Source organism: Pelodiscus sinensis, chromosome 4, assembly GCF_049634645.1.
Source record: "Pelodiscus sinensis isolate JC-2024 chromosome 4, ASM4963464v1, whole genome shotgun sequence".
NCBI lineage: Eukaryota > Metazoa > Chordata > Testudines > Trionychidae > Pelodiscus > Pelodiscus sinensis.
The window spans coordinates 118,552,754-118,566,966 of NC_134714.1; the positions used below are offsets into that span (position 1 = coordinate 118,552,754).

At 43.0% G+C, this 14,213-nt stretch overlaps 1 protein-coding gene across 1 annotated transcript in view; it reads right to left on the reverse strand.

The window, feature by feature from the left end:
- LOC102456400 (mucin-2) overlaps positions 1 to 14,213 on the reverse strand; it is a 71,725-nt gene that overhangs the window by 14,375 nt on the left and 43,137 nt on the right. The window contains exons 31-36 of the mRNA XM_075928793.1: positions 13,429 to 14,079; positions 9,278 to 10,041; positions 7,923 to 9,046; positions 6,001 to 6,055; positions 1,371 to 1,539; positions 133 to 380 (exon numbers count right to left, since the gene is read on the reverse strand). Coding sequence (XP_075784908.1) covers positions 133 to 380; positions 1,371 to 1,539; positions 6,001 to 6,055; positions 7,923 to 9,046; positions 9,278 to 10,041; positions 13,429 to 14,079 — 3,011 coding nt within the window. The remainder of the gene's footprint in view (positions 1 to 132; positions 381 to 1,370; positions 1,540 to 6,000; positions 6,056 to 7,922; positions 9,047 to 9,277; positions 10,042 to 13,428; positions 14,080 to 14,213) is intronic.

The window sequence follows — 14,213 nt, forward strand, 5'->3', positions numbered from 1 at the left end:
GGCCAATGTAATCAGGTCTGAATGCCATTAGCTTATACAGGTTTGAATCTGATTAACTGAGGGCAGGTACAAGCTGCACATCAATATCAATCTGAGCAAATACATGTAGGTTTATTAGTCACTTTTCAATACCTGTATTATGAAAGGAAACATTTTCAGAGTCTTTACGTGCACTTCCTGGGTCTCGTATTTCACAATGAGCGTGCGTGGACAGGACACTGTGTCCCGTGCATCACAGTGATAGTTGTCAATGTAGACCCCAAAATTGTCAATCTTTTTGTGAATTTCTTCCACCAGGACATATGTGCAATTCCCTTGGTAACTATAGTACTGTCCATCAAAGGTCACATAATGTGGGTCTCCCCAGCCAGTGCAGTAGCCTGTCAAGAGATTGAGAGTTAGTTTAGCTGCAGAGTGAGAGCATGAATAAGGGTGTTAGTAAGTGGAAGACCAATTCATCCTACTTGAATAGGCATCAAATAGAAATGAGAGAACCTGCATGCAGTGAACTACAAATAAGTAAAGAGAATTAATCTAAAATTTCAGTTGGAACATTTTCCATATTTAAAGAATCAGAATTATTTGTTTCTAAGTTTACAGGTTCCATTTCTGGGAACCTCCAGTTTCAGGCAGGACAAACAGAAATATCAAAAATTCTCTGAACAAGGCTGTGCTTGTGCTATTTCCTACCAAGTTGAAACCCAGTAAGTGCCATGAATCTCTCTAGTAGGCCTGTGTGCTTGAGAGACCTCCAGCCAAGCTTCTGGATCAAAGAGCTCAAGATTGTTTCAAGCAGCTGGCTCAGAATCCAAATTTAGCAGCGTAGGCCCATTTTTAATGTTATCATGTAGGGTCTCATTCCATCACTCTACTCTTGCTATGCATCCCCTTGCTATGAACGACTGCAATGGGATTACTTGTGTACTGAGCTACCAGTCAACCTGAGTAACTAAGTAGAAGAATCAGGTCTGTACAGATGACATCATTCAGGGAAAAAAGGGGCCAGAACCAAACAATTTTGAAGAGCAACATGCTAATGCTTTTTTCATTGTTACCCTTAAGGTATGTCAAAGGCTCTCACATACTGATTTGTAATTTAATAATCCAAATAATTTAATAGAATAAAAGCTAAAATGAGAGAGTGAAGAGTAGGCTTCTTCACAAAATGTAAAAAGCTGGTGTTGGGATGGAGCTAGGTAGGGAACCTATGACTAATCTAGCAAGTGGTCCTACGGTTGAGACTGAATTTCATTGCTAGAGATATGAGGAGTTGATCTTGCACAACATCTGTCCCCACTACAAACATTGCAGTTCTTATAACTATTATTGGTCCGTCAGAGATAAAAATACCCTTCAAACAATACACTTACAGTCACACTCCCAGTGCCAACAGCATTCATCCTTCACCCTCACGGGAGTGAGCCCATTGCTACAATTAGGCTTAGGAACATCTTCGCATATGATCGTATTCAGCACCCATGTATCGTTGTCCTTGCATATTGCCTCCGTGCAGTTACATGGCCAGTAGCGCTCACCTGGCTGGATTTAAGACAGAAGAAGAAAAGAAAGTGAGACTTGGAATAAAGCCATCAGACTACTAAGGGGAAAAACTGGAGTTCTGGAGATTTTACATAGCTTTATATTGACAACATCTTTTTTCCAAACACATTTTTGAAAGTGAGAATAAAGCACCACATGGCCATCAAGGTTTCTAAAATGAGATTTCTGCATTGATATGGATTTATTATAAGCACAGGGCCAGTCACCAGCTTTTTGTCCCTTCACTGGGGCACAGTGTAAAACGGCAGCTGCATTGGAGGTATTGAGTACCAATAGACCTTTTGGAAACAGTATCATCAGTCAGCCAATAGAGGCATCCCAATTTATTTTGATGTCACATTTCACAAGGGAAAAGTAATGGTGCAGTGACTATGCCATGCCTGTAAAAGCTGTGTGCACTTGAATAAAGTTCTTAGTGCAGTGATTCCAATCTGCTGCGGCTAGAAGCAAATGCAGCTCTTCAGAGCATTTTAGAGGCACTACCCACACATGTTTGATTTGAGCGTCCCTTTCTGACCTTGGCTTCAGAGGCCTCATCACAGTGATACACAAAATAATCCAGGAAAGTTTACGCCCAAATAGATCTGTTAGTCTTTAAGCTGCCACAGGACTCCTCATTGTTTTTACAAATACAGACTAACATGGCTACCCATCTGATCAATAGGAAGTGATGGAATTTGCTGCTAGTAAGGAACTATTTGGTAATTCTTTCACAAAAGGCTCCTTCACAGTTTGACAAAGCACAATACTGTGGTGTAGTCAAAAGTCAATATGGTTTCTGTAAAAGGAAATCATGCCTTACTAATCTATTAGAGTTCTTTGAAGGGGTTAAGAAACATGCAGACAAGGGCGATCCAGTAGATATAGTATACTTAGATTTTCAGAAAGCCTTTGACAAGGTCCCTCACCAAAGACTCTTGTGTAAATTACATTGCCATGGGATAAGAGGGAAGGTCCTTTCTTGGATTGAGAACTGGTTAAAAGACAGAAACAAAAAGGGTAGGAATAAATGATAAATTTTCAGAATGGAGAGGGGTAACTAGGGGTGTCCCCCAAGGGTCAGTCCTGGGACCAATCCTTTTCAACTTATTCATAAATGATCTGGAGAAAGGGGCAAGCAGTGAGGTGGTAAAGTTTGCGGATGACACCAAACTGTTTAGGATAGTCAAGACAGAAGCAGACTGTGAGGGACTCCAAAAAGATCTCACCAAACTGAGTGATTGGGCAACAAAATGGCAAATGAAATTTAATGTTGATAAATGTAAAGTAATGCACATCGGGAAAAATAACCTGAACTATACGTATAGTATGATGGGGGCTAATTTGGCTATGAAAAATCAGGAAAGAGATTTTGGAGTAGTTCTCTGAAAACTTCCACACAGTGTGCAGCGGCGGTCAAAAAGGAAAATAGGATGCTAGGAATTATTAAGAAAGGGATAGAAAATAAGACACAGAATATCTTACTGCCCCTGTATAAAACTATGGTACACCCACATCTTGAATACTGTGTATAGATGTGGTCTCCTCACCTCAAAAAAGATATTTTGGCCTTGGAAAGGGTTCAGAAAAGGGCAACTAAAATGATTAGGGGTTTGGAACGGGTCCCATATGAAGAGAGGTCAAAGCGACTGGGACTTTTCAGTTTAGAAAAGAGGAGACTGAGGGGGGTTATGATAGAGGTATATAAAATCATGAGTGGTGTAGAGAGGGCGAATAAAGATAAGTTATTTATTAGTTCCCATAATAGAAGAACTATAGGAAACCAAATGAAATTAATGGGTAGCAAGTTTAAAATTAATAAAAGAAAGTTCGTCTTCACATAGCGTGTAATCAACCTGTGGAACTCCTTGCCAGAGGAGGCTGTGAAGGCTAGGACTATAACAGAGTTTAAAGAGAAGCTAGATAATTTCATGGAGGTTAGGTCCATAAAAAGCTATTAGCCAGGGGATAGAAATGGTGTCCCTGGCCTCTGTTTGTCGGAGACTGGAGAAGGATGGCAGGAGACAAATCACTTGATCATTGTCTTCAGTCCACCCTCTCTGGGGTACCTGGTGCTGGCCACTGTCAACTGAAAGGCTACTGGGCTAGATGGACCTTTGGTCTGACCCAGTATGGACGTTCTTATGTTCTTATAGCCCCTTGAAGAAATGCCTCTTGAGAGTTGAAGTTCAAAGAATGCTCTGGATGTATGAAATACCATAATGAAGGAAAGGGCCACCCTGACTGCCAAATTAATGTGACTTAGATGGAAAAATCTTTATACATCCAAAATATTAGAGGAACACTGTGCTAATGAATTGATTAAAATATCCTTCAAACTGCACATATGCTAGAACAAAATGGTCTTCTTTCATAGACATGATAAAAATGTAAAATCTACTTACTCGAATGAGAGTACCATTAGGTGTCTTACAATCAGATGGGGGAGTAGATGTCACTTCGGGTATACAGGTGGTGGTAGGTGTTGTTGTCCCTGGGGTGGTGGTAATAGGTGTTGTCGTCTCTGGTGTAGTGGTAGGTGTCGAAGTGGTTGTGGTGGTGGTGGTGGGGGTTGATGTTGTCGTCTCTGGGGTAGATGTTGCTGTGGTGGTGGTAGTGATAGGAAAATCAGATGTAAATATCAAAATCATTTGTAAAAACAATTACTACTGGAAATAAATAAGCTACCCTTACAACATTGCCTGTTATGAAAATGTTCTCTTTGACAGAAGGTACCATGAATCCAAACTACGCTAAATAACAAATATAGAGAGTGTACAGAGCATTACTATGTCCTGGATTCTTGAAATTCTACCTGAGTTTCATGCAGACTTTGTCTTTTTTATAAGAACATCTGGGTTATTTTACTAGACTTCACCACGACACTGGTAGACTCAAGGACTGCATATATTTAGGGAAAAGATAAATGTGATAATTATTATGCATGGCCAGTGAAGCAGCAATAACTCCTTCCACTTAAGCTGAACATATGGGAGAGATGTAGGAATATGAGATAGAAGTTGGATGTTAAGTGTATAATTATATTAATTCCTCTGCCCGTGAGTTACTCAGCATCACTTGCCTAAACAGCAATCACGGAAATTGCTCTGCACACTCTTTAAAACCTGTTTCAGCCTTCTGAGGTTTGGAGGAACAGGTTTAGGCCCAGCTTATACAGGGATTTAACATGCCTCTTACCCCCATGTACATCAGGGCAGGATGTGTTCCAAGCCAAAACAATGGTCACAATTATTTTATTCTTAAATCTCACCGAATACCTTGGCAATACATATTTTAAAATGTCGATTAATTTCAATTTTCAGGTAAAAGGGTAGCTTGTCTAAAATGTTCATACAAAAAGTGAGAGAGTTTTTTCCAGTTGATGCTGTATTTTACGTTATTACTTTTGGGTAATAAGAATCACATCCACACTTAAAGATTGTTATTGGTATTATTAACTGTGGGCAGTTATTCTTCAGTTCCTATCTGTTGAAGTACAGGCCATGCTACCTTTTCAGTAATCTTTGGAGTGGTAGTAGCAATGGCCATATATTCTGGCCAGCAACAGTTGATCTCATAATTGAGACAGATAGGGATTGGATTCGGGCACTTTGTGAGTTGGTCTTTATTACAGATAAGCACAGTGAAAACATCACATTGCAATTTTTGTCCTAAATCTACAATGGAGATGATAGCGACAGGCAATTTCGGACTTCTCCATGAAATATTCAGTGGATTCTTGTGTATCTGTGAGGAGTTCCACATTCTGATTTTTTTATAGGCTTCTAATCACCATTTTCTTGGACATGTAAAAACTTCAACACTTTGACATCCAGGGGATATCCAGATCAACAGCTCTTACACAAGCTTAAGACCTAGAGACTTTTATGAGAGTCATACCTGGTTATACCAGCTTTTTTTTTTCTTTTTTGCAACTTAATTCATAAAATCCAAAGATGAAATACCTGCATTCCCACACATATTCTTTTATCATTCTAAACTGAAAATGTTTTCCCCCTCCCTAGCTTTCTCTTTTACTTTTGTTCCCTCTGTTTTCTACCTATCATACCTCACAATGAGGAGTGTTCTTATTAAGAAATTTACTTGAAAAGCTTAAAAAATAATGAATAGTCTAGTAGCATGTTAAAGAATAAACATGTAGATGATATCATGAACTTTTGTGTGTAGAGCCCACTTCTTCTAATGACTAGAGTATTAAAAGTACAGCTCAAAGAATAAATAAGGGAAGGAGGAGAATTCGGGAAAAGGAGGGGAGGAAAGAAAAAAAGTAGTGAATTAGATTGTTCAACTTACCAGCTGCAGATAAGAACAACCTAAATCACTACTTTTTTCTCTTTTCCCCTTTCCTTTTCCCTGCCTAAGGTACTACAAGACTATTCATTGTTTTTAAGTTTTTCCAGTAATAAACTAACTCGGCTACCCTTCTGAAGCTTTTGTTACTTGAAAAGGTTGAAAAGATTGTGGTGATAACTGCGATGGAGAAATAAGAATATCACTATAAGAGTTCCAATTAAATGAAAACAGAAGTTAAAATAGCGGCAATATTCAGTTCAAGATTTGTGTTCAAGACACTAGAGTTGCCTTCATTCAGTGCACCAGCCAATTATCACACTTCTTTCATATTCCCAGCTATGACCATTGAATGCAGAAACATTTTCATCACGATGAGCAGGGCTCGCCGAGCGGTGGCGAGTCCCACTCGCCAGCCACGCGGCAGCTGCACAGTTCTGCACACTGCACATGCGCAGATCGTTCTGCGCATGCGCAGATCGCTCTGCACCGGCTCTTCCTGGGTGTAATCTACTCGCCACAGGCAAGTAGATTACATTGTTTGTCAAGCCCTGACGATGAGAACAACAGTAACACCAGTGCCTGAGGTTCTCCCTTTGCAGTTTAAAGCAACTTCTAGTGTTTAAATTCTTTTCTACTTCAGCATGATAAACCCATGAAAAACCATAGATATAAACAGTCATAGCCAGGCCATATCTATGCAATTTCTATGCAATCATTCTTTAAACAACTTACCTGAAGTAGTTGTTGTTGTGGTGGTGGTAGGTGTTGTTGTCCATGAGCTAGTTGTTTCTGCAGTGGTAGATGTTGCTGTAGATGGCGTAGTTGTTTCAGTGGTGGTGGTGGTGGTGATGGTAGGTGTTGTTGTCGATGGAGTGGGTGTTTCAGTGGTGGTGGTGGTGGAAGGTGTGGTGGTTGATGGAGTGGGTGTTTCAGTGGTGGTGGTAGTGATGGGAGGCGTTGTTGTCATTGGAGTGGGTGTTACGGTGGTGGTGGTGATGGTAGGTGTGGTTGTTGATGGAGTGGGTGTTTCGGTGGTGGTGGTGGTAGTTGTTGTCGATGGAGTGGGTGTTTCGGTGGTGGTGGTGGTGGTGGTAGGTGTTGTTGTCGATGGAGTGGGTGTTTCAGTGGTGGTGGTGGTAGGCGTTGTTGTTGATGGAGTTGGTGTTTCGGTAGTAGTTGTGGTAGGTGTTGTTATTGATGGAGTGGGAGTTTCGGTGGTGGTAGTGGTAGATGTTGGTCTCGATGGAGTGGGTGTTTCAGTGGTGGTAGTGGTAGATGTTGGTGTAGATGGGGTGGGTGTTTCGGTGGTGGTGGTGGTAGGTGTTGTTGTTGATGGAGTGGGTGTTTCGGTGGTAGTTGTGGTAGGTGTTGTTGTTGATGGAGTGGGAGTTTCGGTGGTGGTAGTGGTAGATGTTGGTGTCGATGGAGTGGGAGTTTCGGTGGTGGTGGTGGAAGGTGTGGTGGTTGATGGAGTGGGTGTTTCGGTGGTGGTGGTAGTGATGGGAGGCGTTGTTGTCGATGGAGTGGGTGTTTCGGTGGTGGTGGTAGTGATGGGAGGCGTTGTTGTCGATGGAGTGGGTGTTTCGGTGGTGGTGGTGGTAGTTGTCGATGAAGTGGGTGTTTCGGTGGTGGTGGTGGTGGTAGGTGTTGTTGTTGATGGAGTGGGTGTTTCGGTGGTGGTGGTGGTGGTAGGTGTTGTTGTCGATGGAGTGGGTGTTTCGGTGGTGGTGGTGGTGGTGGTGGTAGGCGTTGTTGTTGATGGAGTGGGTGTTTCAGTGGTAGTTGTGGTAGGTGTTGTTGTTGATGGAGTGGGAGTTTCGGTGGTGGTAGTGGTAGATGTTGGTGTCGATGGAGTGGGTGTTTCGGTGGTGGTGGTGGTGGTAAGTGTGGATGTTGATGGAGTGGGTGTTTCAGTGGTGGTGGTAGTGATGGGAGGCGTGGTTGTCGATGGAGTGGGTGTTACGGTGGTGGTGGTAGGTGTTGTTGTTGATGGAGTGGGTGTTTCGGTGGTGGTGGTGGTAGGTGTTGTTGTCGATGGAGTGGGTGTTTCAGTGGTGGTGGTGGTAGGCGTTGTTGTTGATGGAGTTGGTGTTTCGGTAGTAGTTGTGGTAGGTGTTGTTATTGATGGAGTGGGAGTTTCGGTGGTGGTAGTGGTAGATGTTGGTCTCGATGGAGTGGGTGTTTCAGTGGTGGTAGTGGTAGATGTTGGTGTAGATGGGGTGGGTGTTTCGGTGGTGGTGGTGGTAGGTGTTGTTGTTGATGGAGTGGGTGTTTCGGTGGTAGTTGTGGTAGGTGTTGTTGTTGATGGAGTGGGAGTTTCGGTGGTGGTAGTGGTAGATGTTGGTGTCGATGGAGTGGGAGTTTCGGTGGTGGTGGTGGAAGGTGTGGTGGTTGATGGAGTGGGTGTTTCGGTGGTGGTGGTAGTGATGGGAGGCGTTGTTGTCGATGGAGTGGGTGTTTCGGTGGTGGTGGTAGTGATGGGAGGCGTTGTTGTCGATGGAGTGGGTGTTTCGGTGGTGGTGGTGGTAGTTGTCGATGAAGTGGGTGTTTCGGTGGTGGTGGTGGTGGTAGGTGTTGTTGTTGATGGAGTGGGTGTTTCGGTGGTGGTGGTGGTGGTAGGTGTTGTTGTCGATGGAGTGGGTGTTTCGGTGGTGGTGGTGGTAGTGGTGGTGGTAGGCGTTGTTGTTGATGGAGTGGGTGTTTCGGTGGTAGTTGTGGTAGGTGTTGTTATTGATGGAGTGGGAGTTTCGGTGGTGGTAGTGGTAGATCTTGGTGTCGATGGAGTGGGTATTTCGGTGGTGGTAGTGGTAGATGTTGTTGTAGATGGGGTGGGTGTTTCGGTGGTGGTGGTGGTAGGTGTTGTTGTTGATGGAGTGGGTGTTTCGGTGGTGGTGGTGGTGGTGGTGGTGGTAGGTGTTGTTGTCGATGGAGTGGGTGTTTCAGTGGTGGTAGTGGTATATGTTGGTGTCGATGGGGTGGGTGTTTCGGTGGTGGTGGTGATAGGTGTTGTTGTCGATGGAGTGGGTGTTTCGGTGGTGGTGGTGATAGGTGTTGTTGTCGATGGAGTGGGTGTTTCGGTGGTGGTGGTGGTAGGTGTTGTTGTCGATGGACTGGGAGTTTCGGTGGTGGTGGTGGTGGTGGTAGGTGTTGTTGTCGATGGAGTGGGTGTTTCGGTGGTGGTGGTGGTGGTAGGTGTTGTTGTCGATGGACTGGGTGTTTCGGTGGTGGTGGTGGTGGTGGTAGGTGTTGTTGTCGATGGACTGGGTGTTTCGGTGGTGGTGGTAGGTGTTGTTGTCGATGGAGTGGGTGTTTCGGTGGTGGTGGTGGTGGTGGTGGTAGGTGTTGTTATTGATGGAGTGGGTGTTTCGGTGGTGGTGGTGGTGGTGGTAGGTGTTGTTGTCGATGGACTGGGTGTTTCGGTGGTGGTGGTAGGTGTTGTTGTCGATGGAGTGGGTGTTGTGGTGGTAGTGGTGGTGATGGTGGTAGGTTTTGTTGTTGATGGAGTGGGTGTTGTGGTGGTAGTGGTGGTGATGGTGGTAGATGTTGTTGTCGATGGAGTGGGTGTTTCAGTGGTGGTTGTGGTGGTAGGTGTTGTTGTCGATGGAGTGGGTGTTTCAGTGGCGGTGGTGGTAGGTGTTGTTGTCGATGGAGTGGGTGTTTCGGTGTTGGTTGTAGTGCTGGTGGTAGGTGATGTTGTTGATGGGGTAGGTGTTTCAGTGGTAGTGGTGGTGGTAGGTGTTGTTGTTGATGGGGTAGTTGTTTCTGTCGTTGTGGCGGTGGTGGTAGGTGTTGTTGTCTTTGATGTGGTCGTTTCTGTGGTGGTGGTAGAAGCTGTCATTGTTGTAGTAGTAGGTTCACATATGACTTTGCAGCAGTTAACGCGGATCTCATAATTGAGACACTTAGATATTGGCATTAAGGTTCCTGGCATTTGGTCTTTATTGTTACAGACAAGCCCAGTGGAAACATCGCATTTCACTATTTGTCCTAAATCTTCAATTGGTAAGTCAGGATATTTCTCAGCTCTGCATTCTATATCTATTGGCTGGTCACATATCGCTGAGTCGTTCCATTTTCTTATGTTTTCATAGGTTTCATAATCACCCGGGTTTATGAAAATATCTGGGTAACTCACATCAATCCAGTCAGACCAGGAACACACAGTTACAGGGTTAGGAGTGCATGGTGCTGCAAGAGAACAATGGAATGACAATTTTAGAAAGAACAGAAACATGCATGACATAATAGTTATGTTAGTGGTGCTAAAAATGACACACTGGATGCACATTGCTCCAAACCAAATAATTAGTGCAACCTACAACAATTTGGAATGAGAGCATGGTTATGAGCTACTCTGCACCAGTTGAAATTGTTAAGTGCTTCAGTTCAAGTCAATGGTGAAAAACAGCATGATCCGAATCAGGCTCTGAATGTGCTAAATTGTTGTTTCTTATGCACAGAAAAGAATGTAGCATGAACAGTAGTTACATGTGAGAAAAACATGAAAGGGGGAACAAGATTGAGCAGACACTCTCTACTTTATCTCACTCTCTACTTTATCTCATAGCCTCCTGTTAATTGCTTTTCCAGCCATTTGCACCTAAGTTTATTATCGCTACAACAAATTAATGAGTATTATATAGCATAAAGACACAGAACAAAGCAGCTATAGAGCCGTGTTTCATGGCCAAATGCAGACCAGCAGCTGGTCACGGGACAAAGAAAAAGGATTCTGAGGTAATTCATCACAAGGACAGAGAAGAAACCGGGAGGCACAACGAGATATTGAAATCCTGAGTCTTGGTCTACAACTGCTATGCCAGAGAAATGCTGAAATTATAGTCACTCAGTCCTCTGAAAATCCCCTCTAGGACTGGTGGAAGCAAGGGTTGCATATATCAAGGAATACATGCAAATATGATAAATATTATGCCTGTGTAAGGATGCAATAATCACTCCGCCCACTCAAGACTTACATGTGGGAGAGTCATTGTCACAATAATCAGAAGACCAGTCTAGGGCAGGAAAACAGAGTATTTAATTAACACTAACTCCTTAGCCCACAAGCAGCTCAGTATCACCTGCCTACAGAGCAGTCCCTCTGCCCACTCCTTAATACCAGTTTCAGCATCCTGAGGTTTGGTGGGACACATGTTTGGTGGGACTCCTTATCCAGGAATAAGGAACTTAACAGTCTTCGTATTCCCGTGTAAATCAGGGGCAGGATATGTTCCTAGTGAAAATAATGGCCACTATTATTTTATTCTTTCATATTATTTTATAAATCTCTGCTATTAGGACCGTTCTGTTTATAGCTTCCATGTCCACATTATTATATCTTAATTTTATTGATGTTTACCTTTGGTTAATAAGAATCACATAACTTAAAGACTGTTATTGTTATTATTAACCATGGGCAGTTATTCTTCAATGTCATACCTATTGAAGTCTGATTATGATTCCTGTTGTAGGAGTCAATATTGGCATGGTTCCCTTTGTAATGGTTGAAGGCTTAGTGGTGCTAGTTGAAGTAGTTGTTGGTGATGGGATTGAAGTGAATGTTGGATGCTTAGTATTGGTAGTTGTCAGGACAGCGATTGGAATGGGTGTTGGGGGCCCAGTGCTGATAGCAGTTGGTGGTGTTATGGCAGCTGTGCTTAGGATGAGGACTGAAGATTTGGCATTAGTTGGGGGGATTGCGGGCTCAGTGCTCACTGTAGTGGTGGGTATAGGGGTTTGAAGGAAGTTGTGCTTCTGGCTATGGGGATTGGAGACTTAATGATAGTTGTGTTCGTGGGTTTGTGGGTTGGTTGTAAGTGTGGGAATTGGTTAGTGTGCTTGGAGGCTCAGTGGTAATTGTGACAGGAGGGTTGGAGGGATGGTGGTAAATGTACTGATGGGCACTCCTTGCAGGAGGCAAAAGGGATCTGGCAAAAAAGGCTTGCTTTCTTTACAGATCTCCCTCTAGACTGCCGCTTTTCCCCAACAAAGTGCTGAGTCGGTAAAAACAGTGGCAATTTTCATGCAAATTAGGCATGGGATATTTAAATCCCCGCTTCATTTGCAATGTCAACCAGCCTAATCTGCATCCCTCTGCCAACAGAGGGACTCAGTCTAGACATATCCATACTGTCGACAGAGACTTTGTCGACAAATAGCGTCTAGACTACAGCCAGTTCTGTCGACAAAGCAAGCTGCTTTTTCAGCAGAGAGACTAGATGCTCTCTTTTGAAAAAGCACAGTGTGGATGCAATAGCGTCTTTTTTTGACATAGGACTGTCGAGAAAAGGCGTTATTCCTTGTAGAATGAGGTTTACTGCCGTTGACAAAACTGCCACGTTCTGTCAACTTTCTGTCGACAGAACTCAGCAGTAATGGAGATGAAGGTATAGTTTTGTCGACAAAACCTTGTGGTCCAGACACACCCTTAGTCTCCCTCCAAGAAAAGACTCTTCGCTATCTGTAAGTAGAGTAAAATTTAGATAAATCCTTAAGGTTTTATTGTTTTATGGTTTGGGAATGGGAATCTGATGTCTGTGCATTTAAAAATGGGGTTTCCTCTCCTTTGTAACTAAGCTCTTGGCCCATAGGGTCCCCCCATGAGTTTATTAACTGGTGACATTTCCAGCTAGTCATTATGCTTGTAACAGGTGTATTGTGGTGATAATACAAATTTTTTCTCTTTCCTTTTTATTAACCTGGTATTGGTTAATTTTAATTTTCTGGTTTTACTTTTGGGGTCCAACACTTCCCAAGTAGTCTCTCTCTGGTTTCTTTATTACTTGGATGGTGGCAGTGGAATATTTATCCCCAAAATCTAGAGCTTTAAGATTTTGGGGGGAAGCTTTATACCAAAGCATGGAAAGATCAGGTTTTGGGGTTCTTTTGCAGGCTCCTGCTTCTGCATTTATTGTGCCAGAGTGGGGAAAAAGCCTTGATAAAGACCTAGAGATTTTTATGGGAGTTATACCTGGTTACACGGGTTTGAAACTGTCCGACTGGAAAGAATTTTTCTTTTGCCACTCAATTCATAAAATCCAGAGGTGAAATACACCCATGCTCACACATATTCTTTTACCATTCTAAAGTGAAAATGTATTTTTCCTCCCTGGCTTTCTTCTTTTTCTACATTTTCCTTTGTTTTCTACCAACCATGTTATACAACAAGGAGTTTCCTTATCAAGAAACTTACTTGTTGGAGTTATGGTACATGTAATAGAGAAAAAAGAAACATCAGTTTAAGAGTTCCAGAGAAATTAAAACAGTAGTTAAAATCCCAGACATATTCAGTTCTAGATTTGTTTCCAAGATGCTAAGGGCACCTTCCATCAGTGCAACAGCCCCTTAAAGATTTATAAAACTTGCTTCATAGTCCCAGCTGTGACATTCACAAACATTTTAATCATGGTGGGAACATCAGTCAGACCAATGCCTGATGTTTCCCTTATTGCAGATTAGAGCAACTGTTAGCATTTAAAAAATGTCTTACTTCACCATGAAAAAACATGCAAAAGCATAGCTATAAATGGTCATGAGGCACCAAAGGTCTATGCAATCTTTCTGTAAACCACTTACTTGGAGTAATCGTCACTGTGGTGGTGCTGGTAGGTGTCGTTGTCTTGGGGGTAGTGGTTTCAGTGGTGGTGGTGGTGGTGGTGCTGCTAGTGGTGGTAGGTGTTGTTGTCGATGGGGTACTTGTTTCTGTGGTGGTGGAGATGGTGGTAGGTGTTGTTGATGGAGTAGTTGTTTTAGTGGTTGTGGTAGTAGTGGTAGTGGTGGTGGTAGGTGTAGTTGTTTCTGTGGTGGTGGTGGTGGTGGTGGTAGGTGTTGTTGTCTTTGGCGTGGTTGTTGCTGTGGTGGTGACGGAAGTTGTTGTTGTTTGAGAAGTAGTTCCACATATGACTGAGCAGCAGTTAACGCGGATCTCATAATTGAGACAAATAGGAAATGACACTATGGGTCCTGGCTTTTGGTCTTTATTATTGCAGACAAGCCCAGTGGAAACATCGCAATTCACTATTTGTCCTAAATCTTCAATTGGTAAGTCAGGATATTTCTCAGCTCTGCATTCTATATCTATTGGCTGGTCACATATCGCTGAGTCGTTCCATTTTCTTATGTTTTCATAGGTTTCATAATCACCCGGGTGTGTGGCAAAATCTGGGTAACTCACATCAATCCAGTCAGACCAGGAACACACAGTTACAGGGTTAGGAGTGCATGGTGCTGCAAGAGAACAATGGAATGATGATTTTAGAAAGAAAAGAAACATGCATGACATAATAGTGATGTTAGTGGTGCTAAAAATGACTCACTGGATGCACATTGCTCCAAAACAAATAATTAGTGCAACCTACAAC